Source organism: Balaenoptera acutorostrata, chromosome 8, assembly GCF_949987535.1.
Source record: "Balaenoptera acutorostrata chromosome 8, mBalAcu1.1, whole genome shotgun sequence".
Taxonomy (NCBI): domain Eukaryota; kingdom Metazoa; phylum Chordata; class Mammalia; order Artiodactyla; family Balaenopteridae; genus Balaenoptera; species Balaenoptera acutorostrata.
The window spans coordinates 61,322,519-61,349,698 of NC_080071.1; the positions used below are offsets into that span (position 1 = coordinate 61,322,519).

Sequence of the window (27,180 nt, forward strand, 5' to 3'; positions counted from 1 at the left end):
GGTCTATAGTTCCACCCTCTGCATTGGTGATGAATCCTCTTGTCTCTTCCTTTTTCTTTTTTTTCTTTTTCCTTATTTCCTCCCTCGCTTCCTTCCTCCTTTGCTTCCTCCCTCTCCTCTTTTCTTTTCATTTGTTTTGTTTCCTTTTTTATTAGTAGCAGAAAGTATTACGCTGTTTTCCCCTCTGGCTGGCTGACTGACTGACTCATTGCACATTCTTCACATTATTAACCTGGTTTCCCTTATGTGTGAGATATTTTAGTTTAAGTATTGCTTTGGTGTTAGTATACAAACATTTTCCAGTGTCTCTATAAATTTTCTTATATAAATATCAGCTCGAGATTATACCACATATACTTATGTTGTGGTTTTATCCATAGTAAGAAATGTAGCTCTGTTAGGGGTTGAGTGAGCCATGTTAGTACATACTTTGGAAGGCCGGACCGGGAAGAGGCGCAAATGAGATAGAAGTCAATTTTTAGAAAAAGAAACCTGGTAACTGCTATTTTTCTTCTAGTTGTGCTATTGCCTCCCCCCACCCCACCCCGCCCCGCTCCAATATCAAAGGAATCATTATCTTCTGTCTTTGGTTTCATTGTTGGTGAAATTGAAGTCTAATACATGTTAATGAGAGTAATAAATGTAAATACTGAGTCTTTTTGTGCCTGAATATAAACACTCTCAACTTATCATTGACTTTGTTCTGATTGCTCTATTTCTTTCTATACCTGAGGAGTTATTTTAAATTTTGGGGGCTTCCCTGGTGGCGCAGTGGTTGAGAATCTGCCTGCCAATGCAGGGGACACGGGTTCGAGCCCTGGTCTGGGAAGATCCCACATGCCGCGGAGCGACTGGGCCCGTGGGCCACAATTACTGAGCCTGCGCGTCTGGAGCTTGTGCTCCGCAGCAAGAGAGGCCACGATAGTGAGAGGCCCGCGCACTGTGCTGAAGAGTGGCCCCCGCTTGCCACAACTAGAGAAAGCCCTTGCACAGAAACGAAGACCCAACACAGCCATAAAAAAAATAAAAATAAAAATAAATAAATAAATAAATAAATTTGGGAATGGTACTATAGAATTTTTTTCTTTTCAAGAGCTACGGTTTTATTTCAATATAAGATTTATATAAGGTTTTCTTTTTTAAAAATTGTATTGGAGTATAGTTGATTTACAATGTTGTGTTAACTTCTCCTATATAACAAAGTGACTCAGCTATACATATATATATTCTTTTTCATATTGTTTTCCATTATGGTTTATCACAGGATATTGAATATAGTTCCCTGTGCTATACAGTAGGACCTTGTTGTTTTTCCATCCTATATATAATAGTTTGCATCTACTAATCCCAAACTCTCAATCCGTTCCTCCCCCTCCCCCCGCCAAGGTTTTCTTATAAAGAGGAAAAGAATTATGATTTTAGTTAGGGGCTTAGGTTGGATATATTCTTTCACTCAGCAAGCATTTACTATGTGCCATGCCTTTTGAATTCAGGCAAAACATGTTCTCTCTCTGCCTACATGGAACATTTAGTCTTCTGATAAACAAGTAATAGAATGAGTATAATAGTGTTTTGTTTCTTTGTAAAATCATAAAACAGCTACCAGTCCATTGCAAAACTGTTTCTAGTTTGATTTGAAGAATTGTGGTGGGCTTAGATACATGGCTAAGCCTCAGGACAGAACTGGGATTTTCTGTCATAGGTTTGATTTGTTTAAGCTGTAAGAAAATACTATAAAATACATATACCAATTTTGGAGCCATGTCAGTTTTTCAGTGATAATTGTTTTAGATAAGTTGACTTTTTTTTTTTTTTTTTCAAACATCTTTATTGAAGTATAATTGCCTTACAATAGTGTGTTAGCATCTGCTTTATAACAAAGTGAATCTGTTATACATATACAATATGTTCCCATTTCTCTTCCCTCTTGCATCTCCCTCCCTCCCGATAAGTTGACTTTTTATTGTTTTTTATGCCAGATATTCCTTTCTCTGTTGCCTCCTTTTGCTACTCTAGAAATGAAAAGGAAAAAAAAAAGTACGTGTTAAAATTAGAAGCAACAGCCTCTTGGCTATTAATTGCAGCTGAATGTTTATGTAGCTGAATGTTTAGAGTTTAATTAATTATAGTTCCAACAGGAGTTATGTTGTGAAATATACCGAAAATAGTGGGGATTGTGAGTTGAAATTTTGATTTCTTATGTCCTTTTTTGCTATTGGAAAATAAATGGGCAGAAAAATAACACTATCTTCTATGTTTATATAGCCCCTATTACCTTCATGCTCATTTCATGTCCAGTAGTGCTATTTAAGCATTAATAAATATTTGAAAATTATCCAAACAGATCACTATAAACCTGCAATTTCCCATCGAGATTTAAATAGCAGAAATGTTCTGGTGAAAAATGATGGAACCTGTGTTATTAGTGACTTTGGGTTGTCCATGAAGCTGACTGGAAATAGACTGGTGCGCCCAGGGGAGGAAGATAATGCAGCCATAAGTGAGGTGAGTGTCTACAAAAGGTATCACACTGACATATTTTCAAAACATAATAAATTGCATTTAAAAATCCACTAACTACTCAGGACAGTTATCCTTATCCAAGTGTAGCATATTAGGAATTACAAAATTAAGATATACGGAAGATATTGCATGAAGTTCATCAATTCATTGTGCAAATCACTGCCATTCCAACTCATTTTTGTCAATATTAGTAGGAATGCTATTGAATAGGATGAATATATCACAGTTTAATTATTTAAAAAGGGTATTTTTTTTGAAAGAAAAAATTGCTAAGGTGAATTTTATTAAAATTAAAAACTTCTGCTCTGCGAAAGACAGTATTAAGAGAATGAAAAAAACAAGCCATAGACTGGGAGAAAATATTTGAAAAACACATATCTGATAAAGGACTTGTATCCAGAATATAAAAGAACTCTTAAAACTCAACAGTAAGAAGACAATCAAGCCAATTAAAAAACAGAAGATCTGAACAGACACCTTACCGGAGAAGATATACAGATGGCAAATAGGCATATAAAAGTTACTCAACATCATTCCTCATTAGAGAACTGCAAATCCAAACAAGATTCCATTACATTCAAATGGTTAAAAAAAAAACCAAACAGTAATATCAAATGCCAGTGAAGATGTGGAGCAACAGCAACTCATTCATTGTTGGTGGGAATGCAAAAGGGTATAGCCACTTTGGAAGACATAGTCTTCCAGCAATCACACTCCTATATATTTACCCAATTGAGTTGACAGCTTATGTTCACACAGAAACCTGTACATAAACGTTTTAGCAGCTTTATTCATAATTGCCAAAAACTGGAAGCAACCAAGCTGTCCTAAAATGGGTATTTTATTTATTAAAAATTTGGTATAGAAAGGTTCGGTGACTTGCTTTGGTTCAAATAACATTGACATATTGTTGACCTGAAATTTATGTATAACTTCTGGTCTAATGTATGCCCTTCAGAATATGCTACATTCTTTTTCTGAGATACATCACTCTAATTTATCAGGTTGGCACAATCAGATATATGGCACCAGAAGTTCTAGAAGGAGCTGTGAACCTGAGGGACTGTGAATCAGCTTTGAAACAAGTAGATATGTATGCACTTGGACTAATTTATTGGGAGATATTTATGAGATGTACAGACCTCTTCCCAGGTAAGGGAACTGCTGTCAAAAATTGATGTATGTTTTGAAGTGAAGCAGTTATATTTTTTTCTACCTATATTAAATAAGTCGACTTCGACATGTTTGACTTTCATTTAAACCTTTAGCTCATTGCCATCTAGTGTTCAGAAACATTACTAGCAGAAGGATGTGAATCAGGAAAAACTTTTTAGAAAGGACTCCAGGTTTGCATCTGAGTGTAATTTAATTAATTGCTCATAATAGCTTATCTTTGTTCAGGATGGTCTCCGATTGCTTTAGCAGTCATTGTTTTCTTTACACAACCTCTGAGTATTTGAGAAGCTGCACTTAACAGTATTTCCTGAATTGACCCAATAAGGAATTAGAAGTAAAGAATTATCCATTGGAACACTTTTTTCTTCCTTTCATTTTTTCATTCTCCTTTTCTTCCTTTTTAAAAAACTTCTCCCTTGTCATCATGCCTTCCTGCCTACCTTCCTTCCTTTCATGAAAGAACACTCATTTAATGTGAATGCTTATTTGAGGCTTACTTGAAATAGCCAAATAATTGTATCTTTTTCTTCCTTTTGTTAAGATTACATCACTGTCACTGTGATATAAAAATTTAAAGTAATTACCAATATGTGCACTGCACCCTTATAGGTGGTGTACAAAATGACTTGACATAAATGGTCTTTATCTTATAAGAATAACCACATTAAAAACATAAGAAAAGGATATACAGTCAGTTAAACCAGCATTGGACAAATTTATGAAATGGAACTATTTAATAAAAACAGATTAGTAGTGGGGTTAAATTTTTTTCCTTTAAAAACAGTTAGCATTTAACAATAGTTTAATTTTAAAATATAATGAAATAAATTAATAATTACTTAGATTACCTACACATCAATCAGTTATTATTTAGAAGTATATTTTCCAGTTAATTGGAAGTACGGAGTACTCAAAGTGTTTTTCTGGAAATAGCAGTGATTGCAATAGTATCACATATTATTGGAACCATGGAGCTTCTAATTTCTATTATTGGAACTTTGGCCACATATTTTTTAAAAATCCTAATCCAGAATTTCTGGTTTTTAGAAGCATGTCTGACTGAAATGATTCTTGTATCAGCTTTAGTTAGTACATTGCTATCAGCAACATTTTTTGAACAATTACTGATTCAAAGAATATCTGTTGCTCTTGGACTGATAAATAATAAAATGCAATATCAGATGTTTGAAAAATAAAAGACAATTAAATCTTGTTTGAACAATATTATTATAATAGAAATATAGGATGAATTGAAATAGTACTAGAAAGAGTTTAAAAAGGAAAAAGAAATTGGGGGCTACTTTTAAATGTATACAGAATTTCAGTTTAGGAAGATGGAAAAAGTTCTGGAGATGGATGCACAACATTGTGAATGCCCCTAGTGCCACAGAACTGTACACTCAGAAATGGTTAAAATGGTAAATTTTATGTTTTGTACATTTAACCAAAATTTAAAATAAAAGTAAAGGAAAAAGAAGAGAGTTGCATTAAGATACCCTGCAATCTTGGGTATGGAAATGGGGAAGAAGAGGCATATGTGAGACAAAATGTAGAAAAGGAAGCTATGGTTCTGGTTAGCTATTGGAAGACAGTCTAGGGAATTGAGAAGTATTGAGGGGTCTGAGAAATAGGGTGGCAGCCAGGAGCTTAGGAAAAAGTACTGGTTTACATTGGAAAGATGAGTTAATTGTGGGAACTTTTGGGTGGGGTATTGATAGACAACTGAAAAAATTGTTACTGAAGAACTTAAAAGAGTGAAGAATTTAAGATTAAAATGATTATTTGGGAATTACCTACATAGAGATGGTAATTGAGAATTTATAAGTGGATGCAGTCCCCTAAAAGAATAAATGAAGAGAGAAAAACATTGGTGAGTAAAGACTGAATATTAGGTGACCTCCCCCTCCCCCATCATAGGAAGACAAATGGACAGTGAGGAAACTGAGAAATCTTAGTATTTTGGAAGTCAATGTTAGAAAGTATTAAGAACCAACATTAGTAGAAACATATGTAATTGAAAGGTCAAAAGGAAGTGGAACTGAGGAATGATCTTGGAATTTGAATAGGAGGAGGTCATTGGTATTCTTAGAGGAGTTTCTGTGGAATAGAGAAGACAGAAATATTACAGGGTGTAGGAGGAAAAGAGTGCTAAAAAAGCACAGGCAGAGGATACAGGGTACTCCTAAAATTTTTAACAGTGAAATGGGGTGTAAATTGAAAAAAAGTTTTCCACAAACATATGAATAAGCCTAAAGAATAGCATATATTAGTGGAAAAATTCTTATAAAATATTTTTTAAACTTCTATAATAGAACTCCAAGTGCAGGACATGCTTTTATTATTATTCTGTTTTATTGAATGGAAACAGTTTGTTATGAAGGCTGCCTCTCTCAGTAAAATATTAACAATATAAATGAATTAGGATCTATATTACAAAGGAAGAGCAGGAAGGAAAGGCAGGAAGGAAGAAAAAAAGAAGGCAAGAGAAAGAAAAAGGAGGAAGAGAACAAGCATAATTTAAGAAGGGGATTAAAACGTTCCTAACTGCTTAGAGACATAATTAACAAGTAACAGATGAGAACCATGAAGATTTAGTAGAAATTTGATAATTCTTAATGTCATTCCATTCCCAAAACAAGATTGTGCATCAGTTTTATTTAGCAAGTTTTCTAATTATAATTTACACCCAATTAAAACAAATAAGTAAAATTGTATTAAATATTTATTGATTCTACTGAAGAGCATTTGAGGAAAAAATAACACTTGGAAGGTATGTATGTGTGTTGTGTATATGTCTCAGAAAGACAAAAGAGATATATTAGTAAGTATCTTACAGTTCACAGATGGTATGGGTTGAGGGTTTATCATATGAGATTTCATGAAAGAAAGTGATACACTAACTGGCAGGATGAAATACTTTAGTTTTGTCTTTCAAGTTCAGTGTTGATGGTTATTGATCAAAAGTAAGTATCTGCTTAAATCTTTATAGAATATGTGAAAATACCATTTGTATTTATAGATAGTGCAATATTCCAAAAACTTTGGAGGGCAAGTGTATAGGTGGTGTTTTTTTTTGAATATTCAAATTGAAGCATAAAACTTCAATTACATGCTTTGTAATGTACTTTCTATCTGGGTCATTATAAATTTTGTATTGTCTCCACGTGAGTGAGATAAGGAAGGCAGACATTTCCATTTTGCTGACAGGAAAACTGAAACACAGAATAGTTAAACGGCTTTTCCTAGATAGAGATGAAGCCAAGATTAGAACCTAAATGCCTTACCTCCTTCCTGGTATTCTTTCTTCTAATTTATCTTGTCATTTTAATGGTATCGGGGGAGGGACAAGGAGGCAGGAAGAGTCTATTTCTCTTGTGTTCTTTGCCAAGATTTTGACTAAACGATTGGTTTTCTAAATGTTGGTCCCAGAGGTCTTCTGGGTGGCTGAATATGTTAATTAAGTTTAATTTGACAACATTTTGTAAAAATCTAAGTCTTTTATCACAAGCTGCTGATTGTGCATATTGGTGATGAATAGGGTTATTAAACAGTGGTAGAATACTTAATGATATTTCAAAATCCTTGATCTAGATACTACTTATTAAGGGGAAAAATCAGTTTATTGATTTTTTGTCAAATGGTCATTATAAAAATTTTTGTGACATATGAAAAATCTGGCTAGACTATATAATAGAGTCAGTGATGTAATGAGACATGACTGTACCACCCACCCACTTACATTTAGTTCTACAGGCATGTTTGTTGTACTAGATCTTGGACTTTCTCCTCATAGTCACCACCCTCAATCCCTGTATGGGATAAGAATTCAGTTTTAAGTGTTAAACCTCATGTATATAATAATGTCCATCCCCACCCCCAAATTCACTAATACTAGAAACCATTTAAAAATAGCTGCCCATCATTGTAACTACCATCTAATTTATAACAAACATTTAATTTATCAAGCAAAGACTATTCTAAATAGAGCTTTTACTAATAGTGCATAAAACCCACAACAGGGTCTCTTTATAATTATAAATTTTACTCTTATCTTTTTTTAAAAAAAAAAACACAGGTGAATCTGTACCAGAATACCAGATGGCTTTTCAGACAGAGGTTGGAAACCATCCCACTTTTGAAGATATGCAGGTTCTGGTGTCTAGGGAAAAACAGAGACCCAAGTTCCCAGAAGCTTGGAAAGAAAATAGCCTGGTAAGGAAAAACTAAATTATTGAAAAAGAGGACTTATGATGAAGATGTTCAAATGTTGCTTGAAGCAAAAATAGATTGTTAATAATGGTAATAGTTTTTAGAGTTGTCTAATGCCAGAAATCCAACTTACTTGATTTGTATGCTATTATATATTTTCAAAGAGGGACTAACTGTTGTGTCTGAAGTTTGCTACATTGGGTAACAGCTAGAATAATTAACATGATAATATTTTAAATATTATTGAAATTCCATTCCATTTATCCTCTTGAGAGTGGTACCAAAAATGTTAATTAGTGCAGACTTACATATTCAAGGACTAATAGAAATTTAAACTGCACCAAAAAGAAACCAAGGTACCACATATAAATTCTGCTTATTAAAAATGCAGTTCACAACGCTGAAATATTTTCAGAGGCTCCTGCCATTTCAGTAAATTGTTGCTACAACGCTAAAATCATCTTACAAACATTTGTATACAAGACATATATCCACACACTCTTTCTCATTTTTTTTTTAACATGAGTAGGATCATCCACTATCATTTCTGAAGCTGATTTTTTCACTTAGTTTTTCATGTCAGTACATATATAGATGTACCGCTTTCTGTCCATTTGATCAGCATTCCATTATATGTCATAATTATTGAATTGCCCTCTTATTAATGACAGTACCCTGTATTTCTTATTTTAAACAACTATTTTTTAAATTTAATTTAATTTATTTTTGTATACAACAGGTTCTTATTATTATCCATTTTATACATATTAGTGTATACATGTCAATCCCAATCTCCCAATTCATCACACCACCCCACTACCACCACCACCACCACCACCACCACCACTTTTCCCCCTTGATATCCATACGTTTGTTCTCTACATCCGTGACTCAATTTCTGCCCTGCAAACTGGTCCATCTGTACCATTTTTCTAGGTTCCACATATATGTGTTAATATACGGTATTTGTTTCTCTCTTTCTGACTTACTTCACTCTGTATGACAGTCTCTAGATCCATCCATGTCTCAACAAATGACCCAATTTCGTTCCTTTTTATGGCTGAGTAATATTGCATTGTATATATGTACCACATCTTCTTTATCCATTCGTCTGTCGATGGGCATTTAGGTTGCTTCCACAACCTGACTATTGTAAATAGTATTGCAATGAACATTGGGGTGCATGTGTCTTTTTGAATTATGGGTTTCTCTGGGTATATGCCCAGAAGTGGGATTGCTGGGTCGTATGGTAATTCTATTTTTAGTTTTTTAAGGAACCTCCATACTGTTCTCCATATTGGCTGTTATCAATGTACATTCCCACCAACAGTACAAGAAGGTTCCCTTTTCTCCACACCCTCTCCAGCATTTGTTGATTGTAGATTTTCTGATGATGCCCATTCTAACTGGTGTGAGGTGATACCTCACTGTAGTTTTGATTTGCATTTCTCTAATAATTAGTGATGTTGAGCAGCTTTCCATGTGCTTCTTGGCCATCTGTATGTCTTCTTTGGAGAAATGTCTATATAGGTCTTCTGCCCATTTTTGGATTGGGTTGTTTGTTTTTTGAATATTGAGCTGCATGAGCTGTTTATATATTTTAGAGATTAATCCTTTGTCCATTGATTCGTTTGCAAATATTTTCTCCCATTCTAAGGGTTGCCTTTTTGTCTTGTTTATGGTTTCCTTTGCTGTGCAAAAGCTTTTTAGTTTCATTAGGTCCCATTTGTTTAGTTTTCTTTTTATTTCCATTATTCTAGGAAGTGGATCAAAAAAGATCTTGCTGTGATTTATGTCAAAGAGAGTTCTTCCTATGTTTTCCTCTAAGAGTTTTTTAGTGTCCGGTCTTACATTTAGGTCTCGAATCCATTTTGAGTTTATTTTTGTGTATGGTGTTAGGGAGTATTCTAATTTCATTCTTTTATGTGTAGCTGTCCAGTTTTCCCAGCACCACTTATTGAAGAGACTGTCTTTTCTCCATTGTATATCCTTGCCTCCTTTGTCATAGATTAGTTGACCATAGGTGCGTGGCTTTATCTCTGGGCTTTCTATCCTGTTCCATTGATCTATATTTCTGTTTTTGTGCCAGTACCGTATTGTCTTGATTACTGTAGCTTTGTAGTATAGTCTGAAGTCAGGGAGGAATCTGCTTTGGCTATTCGGGGTCTTTTGTGTCTCCATACAAATTTTAAGATTTTTTGTTCTAGTTCCGTAAAAAATGCCATTGGTAATTTGATAGGGATTGCATTGAATCTGTAGATGGCTTTGGGTAGTATAGTCATTTTCACAAGATAGATTCTTCCAATCCAAGAGCATGGTATATCTGTTGGTATCATCTTTAATTTCTTTCAACAGTGTCTTATAGTTTTCTGCATACAGGTCTTTTGTCTCCCTAGGTAGGTTTATTCCTAGGTATTTTATTCTTTTTGTTGCAATGGTAAATGGAAGTGTTTCCTTAATTTCTCTTTCAGATTTTTCATCATTAGTATAAAGGAATGCAAGAGATTTCTGTGCATTAATTTTGTATCCTGCAACTTTACCAAATTCATTGATTAGCTCTAGTAGTTTTCTCGTGGCATCTTTAGGATTCTCTATGTGTAGTATCATGTCATCGGCAAACAGTGACAGTTTTACTTCTTCTTTTCCAATTTGGATTTCTTTTATTTCTTTTTCTTCTCTGATTGACGAGGCTAGGACTTCCTAAACTATGTTGAATAATGGTGGCAAGAGTGGATATCCTTGTCTTGTTCCTGATCTTAGAGGAAATGCTTTCAGTTTTTCACCATTGAGAATGATGTTTGCTGTGGGTTTGTTGTATATGGCCTTTATTATGTTGAGGTAGGTTCCCTCTATGCCCACTTTCTGGATAGTTTTTATCATAAATGGGTGTTGAATTTTGTCAAAAGCTTTTTCTGCATCTATTGAGATGATCATACGGTTTTTTTTCTAAAGTGGGATTTTATCCCACTTCTTTTTTTTAATTAATTAATTTATTTATTTTTGGCTGCGTTGGGTCCTCGTGGCTGTGCGTGGGCTTTCTTTTTTTAGTTGCGGTGAGCGGGGGCCACTCCTCACTGCCGTGCGCAGGCCCCGCACCGCGGTGGCCCCTCTCGTCACAGAGCACTGGCTCTAGAGCGCAGCTCAGCAGCCGTGGCGCACGGGCCCAGCTGCTCCGCAGCATGTGGGATCTTCCCAAACCAGGGCCCGAACCCGTGTCCCCTGCATTGGCAGGCGGATTCCCAACCACTGCGTCACCAGAGACGCCCATCATCATACGGTTTTTTTTTTTTTAATTTATTTATTTATTTTTGGCTGTGTTGGGTCTCCATTTCTGTGCGAGGGCTTTCTCCAGTTGCGGCGAGTGGGGGCCACTCTTCATCGCGGTGCGCGGGCCTCTCACTGTCGCGGAGCACAGGCTCCAGACGCGCAGGCTCAGTAGTTGTGGCTCACGGGCTTAGTTGCTCCGTGGCATGTGGGATCTTCCCAGACCAGGGCTCGAACCCGTGTCCCCTGCATTGGCAGGCAGATTCTTAACCACTGCGCCACCAGGGAAGCCCCATCATACGGTTTTTATTCTTCAATTTGTTTATGTGGTGTATCGCATTGATTGGTTTGCTCATACTGAAGAATCCTTGCATCACTGGGATAAATCCCACTTGATCATGGTGTTTGATCCTTTTAATGTGTTGTTGGATTTTGTTTGCTAGTATTTTGTTGAGGATTTTTGCATCTATATTCATCAGTGATATTGGTCTGTAATTTTCTTTTTTTGTAGTATCCTTGTATGGTTTTGGTATCAGGGTGATGGTGGCCTCATAGAATGAGTTTGGGAGTATTCCTTCCTCTGCAGTTTTTTGGAAGATTTTGAGAAGGGTGGATGTTAGCTCTTCTCTAAATGTTTGATAGAAAGCACCTGTGAAGCCATCTGGTCCTGGACTTTTGTTTGTTGGAAGATTTTTAATCACATTTTCAATTTCATTAGTCGTGATTGGTCTGTTCATATTTTCTATTTCTTCCTGGTTCAGTCTTGGAAGGTTATACCTTGCTAAGAATTTGTCCATTTCTTCCAGGTTGTCCATTTTACTGGCATAGAGTTGCTTGTAGTAGTCTCTTAGGATGCTTTATATTTGTGCAGTGTCTGTGGTAACTTCTCCTTTTTCATTTCTACTTTTATTGATTTGAGTCCTCTCCCGCTTTTTCTTGATGAGTCTGGCTAATGGTTTATCAATTTTGTTTATCTTCTCAAAGAACCAGCTTTTAGTTTTATTGATCTGTGCTATTGTTTTCTTTGTTTCTATTTCATTTATTTCTGCTCTGATCTTTATGATTTCTTTCCTTCTGCTAACTTTGGATTTTGTTTGTTCTTTCTCTAGTTCCTTTAGGTTTAAGGTTAGATTGTTTATTTGAGATTTTTCTTGTTTCTTGAGGTAGGCTTGTATAACTATAAACTTCCCTCTTAGAACTGCTTTTGCTGCATCCCATAGGTTTTGGATCGTCGTGTTTTCATTGTCATTTGTCTCTAGGTATTTTTTGATTTCCTCTTTGATTTCTTCAGTGATCTCTTGGTTATTTAGTAACATATTGTTTAGCCTCCATGTGTTTGTGTTTTTTACGTTTTTTTCCCTGTAATTCATTTCTAATCTCATAGCATTATGGTCAGAAAAGATGCTTGATATGATTTCAATTTTCTTAAATTTACTGAGGCTTGATTTGTGACCCAAGATGTGATCTATCCTGGAGAATGTTCTGTGTGCACTTGAGAAGAAAGTGTAATCTGCTGTTTTTGGATGGCATGTCCTATAAATATCAATTAAATCTCTCTGGTCTATTGTGTCATTTAAAGCTTCTGTTTCCTTATTTATTTTCATTTTGGATGATCTGTCCATTGGTGTAAGTGAGGTGTTAAAGTCCCCCACTATTATTGTGTTACTGTGGATTTCCTCTTTTATAGCTGTTAGAAGTTGTCTTATGTATTAGGTGCTCCTATGTTGGGTGCATATATATTTATATTTGTTATATCTTCTTCTTGGGTTGATCCCTTCATCATTATGTAGTGTCCTTCCTTGTCTCTTATAACATTCTTTATTTTAAAGTATTTTATCTGATATGAGTATTGCTATTCCAGCTTTCTTTTGATTTCCATTTGCGTGTAATATCTTTTTCCATCCCCTCACTTTCAGTCTGTATGTGTCCCTAGGTCTGAAGTGGGTCTCTTGTAGACAGCATATAGATGGGTCTTGTTTTTGTACCCACACAGCAAGCCTGTGTCTTTTGGTTGGAGCATTTAATCCATTTGCGTTTAAGGTAATTATCGATATGTATGTTCCTATGACCATTTTCTTAATTGTTCTAGGTTTGTTTTTGTAGGTCCTTTTCTTCTCTTGTGTTTCCCACTTAGAGAAGTTCCTTTAGCATTTGTTGTAGAGCTGGTTTGGTGGTGCTGAATTCTCTTAGCTTTTGCTTGTCTGTAAAGCTTTTGATTTCTCCATCGAATCTGAATGAGATCCTTGCAGGGTAGAGTAATCTTGGTTGTAGGTTCTTCCCTTTCATCACTTTAAGTATGTCATGCCACTCCCTTCTGGCTTGTAGAGTTTCTGCTGAGAAATCAGCTGTTAACCTTATGGGAGTTCCCTTGTATGTTACTTGTCCTTTTTCCCTTGCTGCTTTCAATAATTTTTCTTTGTCTTTAATTTTTGCCAGTTTGATTACTGTATGTCTTGGCGTGTTTCTCCTTGGGTTTATCCTGTATGGGACTCTCTGCGCTTCCTGGACCTGGGTGGCTATTTCCTTTCCCATGTTAGGGACGTTTTCGACTATAATCTCTTCACATATTTTCTTGGGTGCTTTCTCTCTCTCTTCTCCTTCTGGGACCCCTATAATGCGAATGTTATTGCGTTTAATGTTGTCCCAGAGGTCTCTTAGGCTGTCTTCATTCCTTTTCATTCTTTTTTCTTCATTCTGTTCCGCAGCAGTGAATTCCACCATTCTGTCTTCCAGGTCACTTATCCGTTCTTCTGCCTCAGTTATTCTGCTATTGATTCCTTCGAGTGTAGTTTTCATTTCAGTTATTGTATTGTTCATCTCTTTTTTTTTCTTTAATTTTTCTAGGTCTTTCTTAAACATTTCTTGCATCTTCTTGATCTTTGCCTCCATTCTTTTTCCGAGGTCCTGGATCATCTTCACTATCATTATTCTGAATGCTTTTTCTGGAAGGTTGCCTATCTCCACTTCATTCAGTTGTTTTTCTGGGGTTTTATCTTGTTCCTTCATCTGGTACGTAGCCCTCTGCCTTTTCACCTTGTCTGTCTTTCTGTGAATGTGGTTTTTGTTCCACAGGCTGCAGGATTGTAGTTCTCCTTGCTTCTGCTGTCTGCCCTCTGGTGGATGAGGCTATCCAAGAGGCTTATGCAAGTTTCCTGATGGGAGGGACTGGTGGTGGGTAGAGCTGGCTGTTGCTCTGGTGGGCAGCGCTCAGCATAACTTTAATCCGATTGACTGCTGTTGGGTGTGGCTGGGTTCCCTCCCTGTTGGTTGTTTGGCCTGAGGCAACCGAACACTGGAGCCTGCCTGGGCTCTTTGGTGGGGCTAATGGCAGACTCTGGGAGGGCTTACACCAAGGAGTACTTCCCAGAACTTCTGCTGCCAGTGTCCTTGTCCCCACGGTGAACCGCAGCCACCCCTCACCTCTGCAGGAGACCCTCCAACACTAGCAGGTAGGTCTGGTTCAGTCTCCCCTGGGGTCACTGCTCCTTCCCCTGGGTCCCGACACTCACACTACTATGTGTGTGCCCTCCAAGAGTGGAGTCTCTATTTCCCGCAGTTCTGTCGAAGTCCTGCAGTCAAATCCCTGTAGCCTTCAAAGTCTGATTCTCTAGGAATTCCTCTTCCCATTGCCGGAACCCCAGGTTGGGATGGCTGACATGGGGCTCAGGACCTTCATTCCAGTGGGTGGACTTCTGTGGTATAAGTGGTCTCCAGTCTGTGAGTCAGCCACCCAGCAGTTATGGGATTTGATTTTACTGTGATTGCGCCCCTCGTACCATCTCATTGTGGCTTCTCCATTGTCTTTGGATGTGGGGTATCTTTTTTGGTGAGTTCCAGTGTCTTCCTGTTGATGACTGTCCAGCAGCTAGTTGTGATTCTTCTGTTCTCGCCAGAGGGAGTGACAGCATGTCCTTCTACTCCACCATCTTGGTTCCAATCTCTACAAGTAATTTCTTGATTATAGTTAAAGAACAAAAATGAGAAAGTTTTCATTAAGCAATATAAATCATTTTACTGCATATGTTCACATTTTAATTGTAGGTTGTCTTGATAGGATTAGAATATTTTCATTCTGGATCCAGGGGTTGTGGCATTTTGGAAAGAAGCTAGAGAGATTTTATATGTTTCCAGATAGATTTAGATTGAGTATTTTTTCCATTGGTCATCTTTGTAAGTAGATTACCTTCAAGGAAGGCTTCTGCTTCTAATGAGATTGAAACCTTCGGGTATGAGGCAGTTGAAGACCTATTCCCAAGCTCGTATGCCCAAGATTGCCACCAAACTGTAGTCCCTGCTGTGGGAACTGGGACAGATTTTTAAGAGGTCCCTGACATCAGGTGAGAGGCTGAATCCTTTATCAGGATTCACTAGATGTGCCAGCCTCATAGTAGAGTACGCTTCAAAGAAAAGTCTCTTTGTGAAATTTTATCTAGTAAAATACGACTTCATCTTCCTTAAATTGTTTTATTTCTTCAGAGAAATTGGACTCCTTGTTCTGAAGTATCTCTTGGCAACCCTACCATTACGGGATATGCATATTTTTCTGAAAACTTTTTACTTTCAATTTAGATGAGGTTGCTGAGTAAGAAAGAAGTAGTATTTGGTTCACTTCCAATTAATCCATTTAAAATCTAATGTGCTGCAGTCAATAGAACTGCTGCTTCTATTCAATGAGAATCCAGTACTAGAGTTAGATAGCAAATACATAGTTTTATAAAATGAGAAATATCCCTTTTTTTTTTATGAAGGCATTTTGCTTCATAGTTGCATTGAAATTAAAAAACATTTTTATTGTAACAAAACTCAAAATCTTCTAAATATTAATGAATGTAAAAACTCATTTTAAAAACTGCCAGGGAACCAAACATAGATCAGTTAATAAAGGGGGAAAGAATAGTTTCCTGATAAAATGGAAGTATGGAAAATAGTTTGAGGGAAATACCTGAAAATGCATACATAGGTCTTCAGTTGCTTATATTGACATTCTGAAAATATTGAGTCATATTAACATAGATTTATAATTACGTTTTATGCATTTGTCTGAAATTCTATAGAAAAAATAGGAGTCACATCCTAAAAACACAATGATACTGGCTTTTTTGTTTACCTATGTAGTTACTTTTAAAAAAATTTTTTTTATTGATTGATTTATTTGTTTTATTTATGTATTTATTTTGGCTGCGCTGCGTCTTCGTTGCTGGGCGTGGGCTTTTCTCTAGTTGCGGCAAGCGGGGGCTACTCTTCATTGTGTGTGTGCTTCTCATTGTGGTGACTTCTCTTGTTGTGGAGCGTGGGCTCTAGATGTGCGGGCTTCAGTAGTTGTGGCGCGTGGGCTTAAGTAGTTTTGGCTCATGGGCTGTAGAGCGCAGGCTCATTAGTTGTGGCACATGGGCTTAGTTGCTCCGTGGCATGTGGGATCTTCCCTGACCAGGGATTGAGCCCGTGTCACCTCCATTGGCAGGTGGATTCTTCACCACTGCGCCACCAGGGAAGTCCCCTATATAGTTACTTTACCAGTGTTCTTTAGTTCTTTATATGGCTTCAAGTTATTGTCTAGTGTCCTTTCACTTGAGCCTGAATGATTCTCTTTAACATTTCTTTCTTTCTTTTTTTTTTAATTTATTAAATATATTTATTTTTGGCTGCATTGGGTGTTCATTGCTGTGTGCAGGCTTTCTCTAGTTGCGGCAAGCAGGGGCTACTCTTTATTGTGGTGCACAGGCTTTTCATCACAGTGGCTTCTGTTGTTGCAGAACACGGGCTCTAGGTTTGTGGGCTTCAGTAGTTGTAGCATGCAGGCTCAGTAGTTGTGGCACTCGGGCTTAGTTGCTCCATGGCATGTGGGATCTTCCCGGACTGGGGCTCAAACCCTCGTCCCCTGCATTGGCAGGCGGATTCTAATTTCTCTTTCACTATTGGAGGATAGTTTTCTCTGATATACAATTCTTGGGAATTCTATAGAAAACACTTGTTTTCTTCCAGCAGTTTAAACAATGTCATACCATTGCCTTCTGGCTTCCAAGGTTTCTGATGAGAGATTAACTGTTACCTTTATTGAGGATCCCTTATACATTTCAAGTTCCTTCTCTTGCTGCTGCCTGATTCTCTCTTAATCTTTGGCTTTTTATAACTTGATTATAATGTCCCAGTATGGAACTCTGCTTTGAGTTCCTTGAGTTTCTTGGATGTGTAGACTTATTTCTTTTATTAAATTTGGGAAGTTATTGACGATTATTTCTTCAAATATTCTTTCTCCATTTTCTCTTCTTCTGGGGCTCTCACTCATGTGTATTTTGATGCGATTAATGGTGCCTCAGACGTTTTATAGGCTCTGTTCATTTTCTTCATTCTTTTTCTGTTTCTGCTTCTCAGATTGGATAATTTTTATTTCCTATCTTCAAGTTTAGTAATTCTTTTTTCTCTCTGCTCAGATCTGCTGTTAACCACTCTGGTGAATTTTTCATTTCAGTTTTTGTACTTTTGAGCTCCGAAGTGTCTTTTTAATTCCTTTTTATAATTTCTATCTCTTTATTGCTCTTCTCCATTTTGTTGAGACATTGTTTTCCTGGTTTCCTATAATTCTTTGTCTATGGTTTCCTTAGTTCTTTGAGCATATTTAAAGTCTTTGCTAGTAACTCCAACGTCTGTATTTCCTGAGGACAGTTTCTGTTCATTTCTTCTTTCCTGTGAATGGGGCATACTTTCTTGTTTCTTCCCATGCTTTGTAATTTTTTGTTTAAAATTGTATGTTTTGGGGCTTCCCTGGTGGCACAGCGGTTGAGAGTCTGCCTGCCAATGCAGGGGGCACGGGTTCGAGCCCTAGTCTGGGAGGATCCCACATGCCACGGAGCAACTGGGCCCGTGAGCCACAGCTGCTGAGCCCGCACGTCTGGAGCCTGTGCTCCGCAACAAGAGAGGCCGCGATAGTGAGAGGCCCGTGCACCGCGATGAGGAGTGGCCCCCGCTCGCTGCAGCTGGAGAAAGCCCTCTCACAGAAACGAAGACCCAACACAGCCATAAATAAATAAATAAATAAATAAATAAATTTAAAATTGTATGTTTTGGATATCATTATGGGCAAAAAGGAAACAAAAGAAAAATATTCTCCAAGTCTTTGGAGATTGGCTCTGTGTTGGGGCCCTCCGTTAACACTTATCCAGGCCTTTTACCATTCTGCCTTAGCCTTCACTTCCTGCTAGTGCTGAGCGTAAATACTTCCTACTGGCTGAGCCAGCCAGTTATGAAAGCTTATGGTCTTCTCTGAGCATGCATCCTGCCCTGGACTTGTGTGTGGTTTTCTAGATTCCCCAGCATATGTGGAAGCTTTTCAATGCCCTTATTCCCCAAAGTTTCTCCACCCAGCTTTTCCTCCCTGACTTTCGGCATTTTTGTTGTGTGCCTCAACTATTATATTTTTCCCCAGGCTATAGCACTTGTTCATTTGGCTTTCAGTGTTTTCAGGGAATGTTCTCCACTTAGTCATAGCTACTTCCCTGTCCTGAGAGAGTTCTGAGTTAGGCAGAACAAAGATAGACCTCTCGAATCAGTCCTTCAGGGATCTCATACACATGTCAAAACAGCATAATTCCTTTGAGACAAGATCACTCTTCTCCCTCTGGGACCAGGTACCACCTTGGGAACATGGGCAGCCATGTTCATATCTGCCAGCACTCCAGGGCCTGGGAGAGTTCTCCTCACCACAGAGTTCTCCTACCCTGTTTCAGTGGCCTTTCTTCTTCCAGTTATATTTTAGTTGGTTGCTGTAATATTTGACTAACTTCCAGAGTTTCAGTAAAGTTGATTTTGATAATATTTGCCAAGTTATTGGTGCTTATTGGGAGGAATGTCCCCCAAAGATCCTTCCTCTGCCATTTTGACTGAGGTCCTCATAGAGTGAACTAGGTAATATCCTCCCCTGTTTGATTTTCTGGCAGACCTGTGTAGACTTGGCATTAATTTTTTCTTAAATGTTTGGTAGAATTCATTCAGAAAGCCATCCAGGCCTGGTGTTTTCTTGGTGGGAAAGTTTTAAAATACAAATTTACCTTCCTTAATAGATACAGGAAATATTCAGGTCATCTATCCCTTCTTGAGTGAGCTTTGGCAGTTTGTCTGTTTTTTTTTTCTTTTAACTTTTTATTGGAGTATAGTTGATGGCAGTTTGTGCCTTGGAAGGAATTTATCCGTTTCATCTAAATTTCAACTAAATTGTCAAGTCCGTTCTCAGTATTTGTTTGAAGACCTGACTTCTCATTGGTGACTTAATCCTCCTGTTTAATACTGTTTATTTCATTAATCTTCTCTTAACGACTTTTCCCCTTATTCTGGGGTATTCAGCATTGCTTTACCCTATTTCTGGAAGTTTTCTCCAACCAAATTATTGTTTTTTAGACCCTCAAAGTCCTCCTTATAGTCATCCTCTTTGAATTCTCAGTTATTTTTCTAATTTTTCCTTTTCCCAATTTCTTATTAGTAACTTCTAAGTCTTTACTTGTGTTAATGACTTACCAACTATTATTTTAACGTTGTTTGGAACTTGTAATAGATTTTCTTCAAAAAATCAACTTGCAAATTTTGTAGCAGAACCAACCCATTTATCCACTGGGAACTTTCCTGTACCAGCATAGCTTAGAGTCAGTCAGCATAGGATAATGTATAAATTGTGGAGCTATGCTGCCTGGACTTTGATCTTAACTTTGCCATGTGTCCTAACTTCTCCTCTGGGCCTCTTTTCTTGCATCTGAAAAATGGAGATGATAATAGTATTTACTTCATATAAGAATTAAATGAGTTAAAACAATCTAGTACAAAGTTAGAACTCATCAATTATTTACTATTATTATTCATCAACAATGATTCTGTCTGAAAAATGGAAACTTCTTAGACGTAGGGAGCAGTGCTTCTGTTTATATGATTTTATTCATCATCCAATACAATGCCTTGATGACTGTCTTTTTTTGGTCTCATTTTTCAAAAAGAATTTTATCAAATTATTTCCCAACTGTATAATGAAAAATAACAAATTTTATCCACATTCAATGTCTCTGTTTCCTCAAAATATAGAAAACTCAGTGTATGATTTCTAACTACTTGGATATTGGTGTTTCTGAGCTTTTCTGAGCCAGCAAGCAGTTGGTGAATGGGACTCTGTAAAATAGTTAGTGCTTTATTTTTGAAAAGGAAAGGGTCACTTTTAGTTTTGTGTGTAAAGGTGTCCAGATCTTTGCTTTAGAAAGATTTCAGTGTGTATGCTTCAGTGTTGCATTTTATGTTTAGTAATTAAGAACATGGATGAAGCTATAAATTTGTATGTGGGGGTATGTGACGTATATGTGCTTGAAAAAAAACAGAGTTTCTCTGGAAGAATACTCAAGAAATGGGTGATATTTGTTGCCTGTAGAGAGGGAAAATGGGTGGTTGGTGGATAGGGATGGGAGGGAGATTGTATTCCCTTTTTGACCTTTTGAATTTAGTGACATATTATCAATACATACATTACCCACTTAAAAAAAGTCATTTAATTAAATGTTTTTCATGCATGTGGTAAAAATTCAAAGAGTTCAAACGATAGAGCGTTATTTTTAGGGACTTCCCTGGTGGCCCAGCAGTTAAGACTCTGCGCTCCCAGTGCAGGGGCCCCAGGTTCAATCCCTGGTCAGGAAACTATATCCCACATGCTGCAACTAAGAGCCTGCATGCCAGAACTAAAGATGCCTCATGCCACAACTGAAAAAGATCCCACATGCTGCAACTAAAGATCCCGCACGCCACAACGAAGATCCCAAACGAGGCAACAAAGATCCCATCCCGTGTGCTGCAACTAAGACCAGGCGCGGTCAAATAAATAAATAAATAAATATATTTTTTAAAGTTATTTTTAGCAATACAAAAAATATGCAGTGAAAACTCTTACACTCACCTCAGACATCCAAAAACCCCTCTGGAGAAGCAACCACTGTTAGGTTCCTTCTGTAGACTTCCAGAAATGTCTGCATATTACAAGACTATATGTTTTTATATCCTTTTCTAACATACTAATGGGAATTACTATACCCATTTAACCATTTTACTTAGCAATTGGGAACATATACATCTTCCTCATTCTTTTAATGTTGCATAGTATCCATTATACCGTAAATTTTTAGCAGATTGCTGTTAGAGGACATGTAGGTAGTTTCCAGCTTTTGCAGTTATAAAAGACAACTGCAGTGAACATCTTATACATGCATTTTTCTGCAAATGTAAAAGTGTAGTTGAGGAATAAATTCCTGGAAGTAGTATTGCTGGATCAAAGGGCAAATACATTTGAAATTTGTTATTGCCAGATTACCCTCCAAACTGATGGCACGCCCAATAATAATATATATTGGGAGCCTGTTTTTCCATCACTAACACTTTGTGTTACAAAATTTTATTTATCGTTGTTAATGTGGTAGGTAAAAATAGATCTTGTTTTGATTTGTAACTAGTAAATAATAGAGCCACAATTTGAAGCCAGGATCTTAATTTAGCTGGTACTGACACTACAAAGCTGGAACTAATATTCTTAACTACTATATTTTATGTACTACCTCAACATGGTGAATAAGGTTGAGCATTTTAGCATATTTTTAAGGTATTTGCATTTCTTGTTTATGTGCACTTCGTCTATATTCCTATTATGGATTTACTATCATTTTTTTAAGTGTCTTCTTACTGGCAAGCATCATAGAAATAATTGATTCAGCCAAGAAACATCAAGAGATGCTAAAACTAGTGGGTGAAAAGCTGAATGCAGAACAGGATATTTACAGGGCTTTGAGTACTTCCCCCCCAAACGGTGATTGATTATTAAAGGGATAATGGAACTTTACAGTGAAGAAACCTGGCAGACACCAACTCAGTCATGTGATCAAGCTTAACTTCTCTAGTAATGGGACAAATCAAAAATGTGTACCACATGATAGGATTCAATGAGAAGAACACAGCATCTCTTCTGTGATTTTCTGCCAAAGATGCAAACTTTGAATCTGATCATGACGAAACATCAGATAAGTTGAGGAACATTTTAAAAAGTAACTGGCCTATAATCTTCAAAAATGTCAAGATCATGAAGGAAAAGAAAAGTAAGTTTGAAATTATTTCAAAATAAAAAGAAAAATTCCTCTTTTCATAACTTGGGACCAGTTCATTTTTTCAAACCAATATTAAAATCCACTAAGGTAAATGTATAACTAGTTTTTAGAGGTATATTTGTCACAAAAAATTAGTTATAATTGATTCTTGAGTTTCTTTTATTATCTTCAAATCCAAGTCCATTTTAAATCCATTATATACAGTCTTTCCTCATTATTCATGAATTTCATATTTGGAATTCAACTACTTGCTAAAGTGTATTTGTAGTCCTAAAATCAACACTCAGAACATTGTCCCAGTCATTTGTGGATATGTGTAGAGCAGTGAAAAACTTGAGTTCAGATGTAATGTTCCCAGCTGAAGGTCTAACAAGGCCTTCTTGCTTCATCTCTTGTACTGTAAACAAGTCTCCTTTTTGCTATGTATTTAGTACCTTATTTTTCACACTTTTGTGCATTTTGTTGGTGATTTCACAGTTTAAAATGGCCCTTAATTGTAATGCTGAACTACTGTCTAGTGTTCCTACGCACAAGAAGGCTGTGATATTCCTTATGAAGAAGGAAAAACATGTGCTAGATGAGCTTCATTAGGGCATGAGGTATAGTGCTGTTGACCATAAGTGCGATGTTAATAAAGTGATAATATATATTTTAAAAAGTATCTTTAAGTACATAAAATCTGGGTTTTTTTTGGCTGCGTCGGGTCTTAGTTGCAGCATATGGGGTCTTAGTTGTGGTGTGCAGGCTTCTCTCTAGTTGTGACATGTGGGTTTTCTCTCTCTAGTTGTGGCACACAGGCTCCAGGGCACATGGGCTCTGTAGTTTGTGGCACTTGGGCTCTCTCATTGAGGGGTGCGAGCTCAGTAGCTATGGCAGGCGGGCTTATGGGATTGCATGACACTCAGTCATGTGGCGTGCGGGATCTTTAGTTGCAGCACGTGGGATCTTTTTCAGTTGTGGCATGAGGCATCTTTAGTTCTGGCATGCAGTTGCCCTGCGCTATATGGGATCTTAGTTCCCTGACCAGGGATCGAACCCGAGTCCCCTGTATTGGAAGGTGGATTCTTTACCACTGGACCACCAGGAAAGTCCCTAAAATCTGTTTTTTAAAAGGGAGTTTATACCAACTTTCCCCAAATGGGACACTGTTGTTCATTGCTTATATATATGAATGCTACAGAATGGGACTGCTTTTGATACTACTAATGAAACTAGTTTTTAAATACGAAGAAAATACCAGGCCTTTAATATTTACGGTTTGAATGAAGCACTCTTACTAGGAGAGAAGGAGAAAAAGTTCACCTAGAGATTGAAGACAGACTAGTGCCAAAATTTCATAAAACTCAGAACTCATTTTTGAAGTGGAATTAGTGGCTATTGATTGAAATAACAATGCTGTGGATCAACAATGACATAAATGTGTGGCCTTGAAGAAACATGTAACTTACTACAACTGCTTACTATTGTGGATAATTCTTCAATGAGTTCAGTTAAAGTTTGCTTACATACTTGCTCCTCACCTTTTGAGAAATATACCCCTTTACAAATCTCTGAAGTCTAAGATACTTTATTATAGTTATATAAAATATTGGTTAAAGAAAACTGATTTTTCTGTCACTTCATGTCGCTAAAAAACTCAGTATTTTTTGATAAGGTACACTGTTTGACCATGTACTTTATTACAGGCAGTGAGGTCACTCAAGGAGACAATCGAAGACTGTTGGGACCAGGATGCAGAGGCTCGGCTTACCGCACAGTGTGCTGAGGAGAGGATGGCTGAACTTATGATGATATGGGAAAGAAACAAATCTGTGAGCCCAACAGTCAATCCAATGTCTACTGCTATGCAGAATGAGCGGTAAGACCCTGAAGGTTTGGAATCCCTCTGTCAGTATTTAAAACTGATACCAAACAGAGAACAGGAAATAAATACTATTAAACCAGACTAAAAGTGCAGTGATTAACTTGTACAATCTAATGTCATAATTTTTCTTTCAGTATTCCTGTTCTTTTACCAAAGTTTTTGTATGGTGTAAGTGCAAGATGAAATCTGTGTTTTTGTATATCTAACGATATAGTAAAAGATTAGTCTTTCTCTGTTAATGCTCCAAGTTCCCTACAGTAATGAAGGAAAAACATTTTCATAGTTCCAAAAGTTTATAAGCACTTCTACATACTATATTGTCTTGATTATACTTTGTTGGCATTATTTCTCTTTCCCCTGCATTTTGTTTGTTTGTTTAAAGGAAATAGAACTATGAACTTGCCTATGTATCTAACCACTGCTTCACTGGAAACTAAAGTTTCCAGCCTTCCTATCCAATGTTCTTTCTTTATAGAATGCTACTACATTTACAAGAAAGCAATTTGTAAGGTCTTTTCATCCCATCATGAGCATTATTTCATGAGACATTTCTTTATTAGAAATATGATTTTTGGTTGTAAATAAAAGGGCTTAAAAAAAAATTCCGAAAACTTGGAACTTTCAGACTGTGTAATCTGTGTTTCTTTGTTCCATGTTTAGGGGATAAAGTCTTCCCACAAATTTGTCATTTTATCTAAAATATTATGTTAAAAGTTTTCAGAAGGGCATCCAGGAAAGAGTAACCAGAGAAAATTGAGATAAAAACAACTCGATTCTTGAATCATTTCCTTTGCTATTTTCTATTGTTCTAATTTCTGAGAACGATTTGTGTTATGAACTATAGGCCCAAAATTGGGTTTACACTACTTACATTTAGACTGAATTACCTTCAGCATATAAACCTTTATTCCCATTATATCAGGAAGTCAAGGAAGGTAGAGACTAGCAATTCTAAATATAAATTTTCTCATTTTACACACATCTGAAGATAGTCTTCCTCTTCCATCTACCTTTATCTCTGTATTTTCTATGTGATTTAGTATGCTATTTGCATCTCTCTTAAGAGTCAGCCACTTTTACTTTAAGTGTTTTTTAACTTTTCTTGACTAGTAAGAAGAAACTTTGATGCTCCTCCTTTCTTTGGCCATTTTTGCCTCCTGTGTTATTCAGCTCTACCCTTTACTTGCTTCTTTTCATGTCTTCTAAATAGTTTCCTCCAAATCATACTTCATCCCACACTCATTCCACTCTAGGTTTCATTGTATTGAATCTTACCCTACATCCCTCCTTAACTTCCTTTTCTTGTGCAGTACAAAAGCTTTTTTCTTCCTCCCCTTCCTGTCATTCCCCTCATAACTTCATCAGTCTTTCTTCATAGCACTTCTTCTCCTTTAGTTGCTGCTTTTCTGCTATAACACTTGTATCTATTAATGTTCCCAATGTTTATACTTGATTGTTTTAGTTAAAACTCTCCCTCATTTTTATTTTATTTTATTTTATTTTATTTCATTTCATTTTGTTTCATTTTATTTTTTCTTCCAGTTTATTGGGGTATAATTGATATATAGCACCGTATAAGTTTAACATATATACCATAATGATTTGACTTACATACATCATTAAATGATTATCACAATAAGTTTAATGAATATTCATCATCTCATAAATACAAAATTAAGGAAATAGGGGAAAATTTTTTTTCCTCTTGTGATGAGATCTCTTCGGATTTACTCTCTTAACAACTTTCATACATAACATACAGCAGTGCTAATTATATTTATCATGTACATTACATCCCTAGTACTTATTTATCTTATAACTGGAAGTTTGGACCTTTTGACTGCCTTCATCCAGTTCCTCTTACCCCCACCCTCTGCCTCTAGTAACCACAAGTCTGATCTCTTTTTCTATGAGTTTGTTTTTGAAATATAATCAACCTACAACACTATGTTAGTTCCTGTTACACAACATAGTGATTTGGTATTTCTGTACATTTCAAAATGATCACCAAGATACGTCCAGTTACAGTATATCACCACGCAAAGTTATTACATAGTTATTTACTATATTCCCCCACAGTGTGCATTTCATACCCATGACTCATTTATTCTGCAACTAGAATTTTATACCTCTTCATCTCCCTCACCTATTTCTTTCCTCCCTCCAACCCCCTCTTCTCTGGCAACTGTTTCTTCTCTGTATCGGTACCTCTGTTTCTGTTTAGTTTTGTTTGTTCATTTGTTTTGTTTTTTCGATTCAATGTAAAAGTGAAATCATATAGTATATCTGTTCACCTATCAATAGGCACTTGGGTTGCTTCCATATCTTGGCCTGGCTTTTATTTTTAAAACATAAATATATTATAGTGTGATGCTCAAGAACCATCACTCTCAAGGTGTGACAGTGACAGTGAAAAACCCTTGATAACTAGAGAGCAGTTCTGAATCTTTGATTTTTTTAAAATTAATTAATTAATTAATTTACTTATTTATTTTTGGCTGCATTGGGTCTTCGTTGCTGCGTGCTGGCTTTCTCTAGTTGCGGCCAGCAGGGGCTACTCTTCTTTGCGGTGTGTGGGCTTCTCATTGCAGTGGCTTCTCTTGTTGCGGAGCATGGGCTCTAGGTGCGCAGGCTTCAGTAGTTGTGGCACACGGGCTCAGTTGTGGCTCATGGGCTCTAGAGCGCAGGCTCAGTAGTTGTGATGCACAGGCTTAGTTGCTCCACAGCATGTGGGATCTTCCTGGACCAGGGCTCAAACCCGTGTCCCCTGCGTTGGCAGGCAGATTCTTAACCACAGCGCCACCAGGGAAGTCCCTGAATCTTTGATTTTTTTTTTTTTTTTAATCTGAGTGTCACATTCTGCCTTGTACTCTAGGCTCTAAGACCCATATCTAAGACCTTCATTGACATGGCTCAGTCTACCTAGGAAGATATGTTTCTTTGCTAGACTATGCCACTTAATGGAGCACTTCGGAACAACCTAAAAGCTTGTGTTCTTTTTACTATTTGGAACTTAATTGGTAACATATT

The 27,180-nt window shown here is 36.8% G+C and overlaps 1 protein-coding gene across 1 annotated transcript in view; it reads left to right on the forward strand.

Moving 5' to 3' along the window:
- Window positions 1-27,180, forward strand: part of BMPR2 (bone morphogenetic protein receptor type 2) — a 195,366-nt gene that overhangs the window by 157,638 nt on the left and 10,548 nt on the right. The window contains exons 8-11 of the mRNA XM_007190546.2: window positions 2,345-2,505; window positions 3,528-3,675; window positions 7,775-7,911; window positions 23,972-24,144. Coding sequence (XP_007190608.1) covers window positions 2,345-2,505; window positions 3,528-3,675; window positions 7,775-7,911; window positions 23,972-24,144 — 619 coding nt within the window. The remainder of the gene's footprint in view (window positions 1-2,344; window positions 2,506-3,527; window positions 3,676-7,774; window positions 7,912-23,971; window positions 24,145-27,180) is intronic.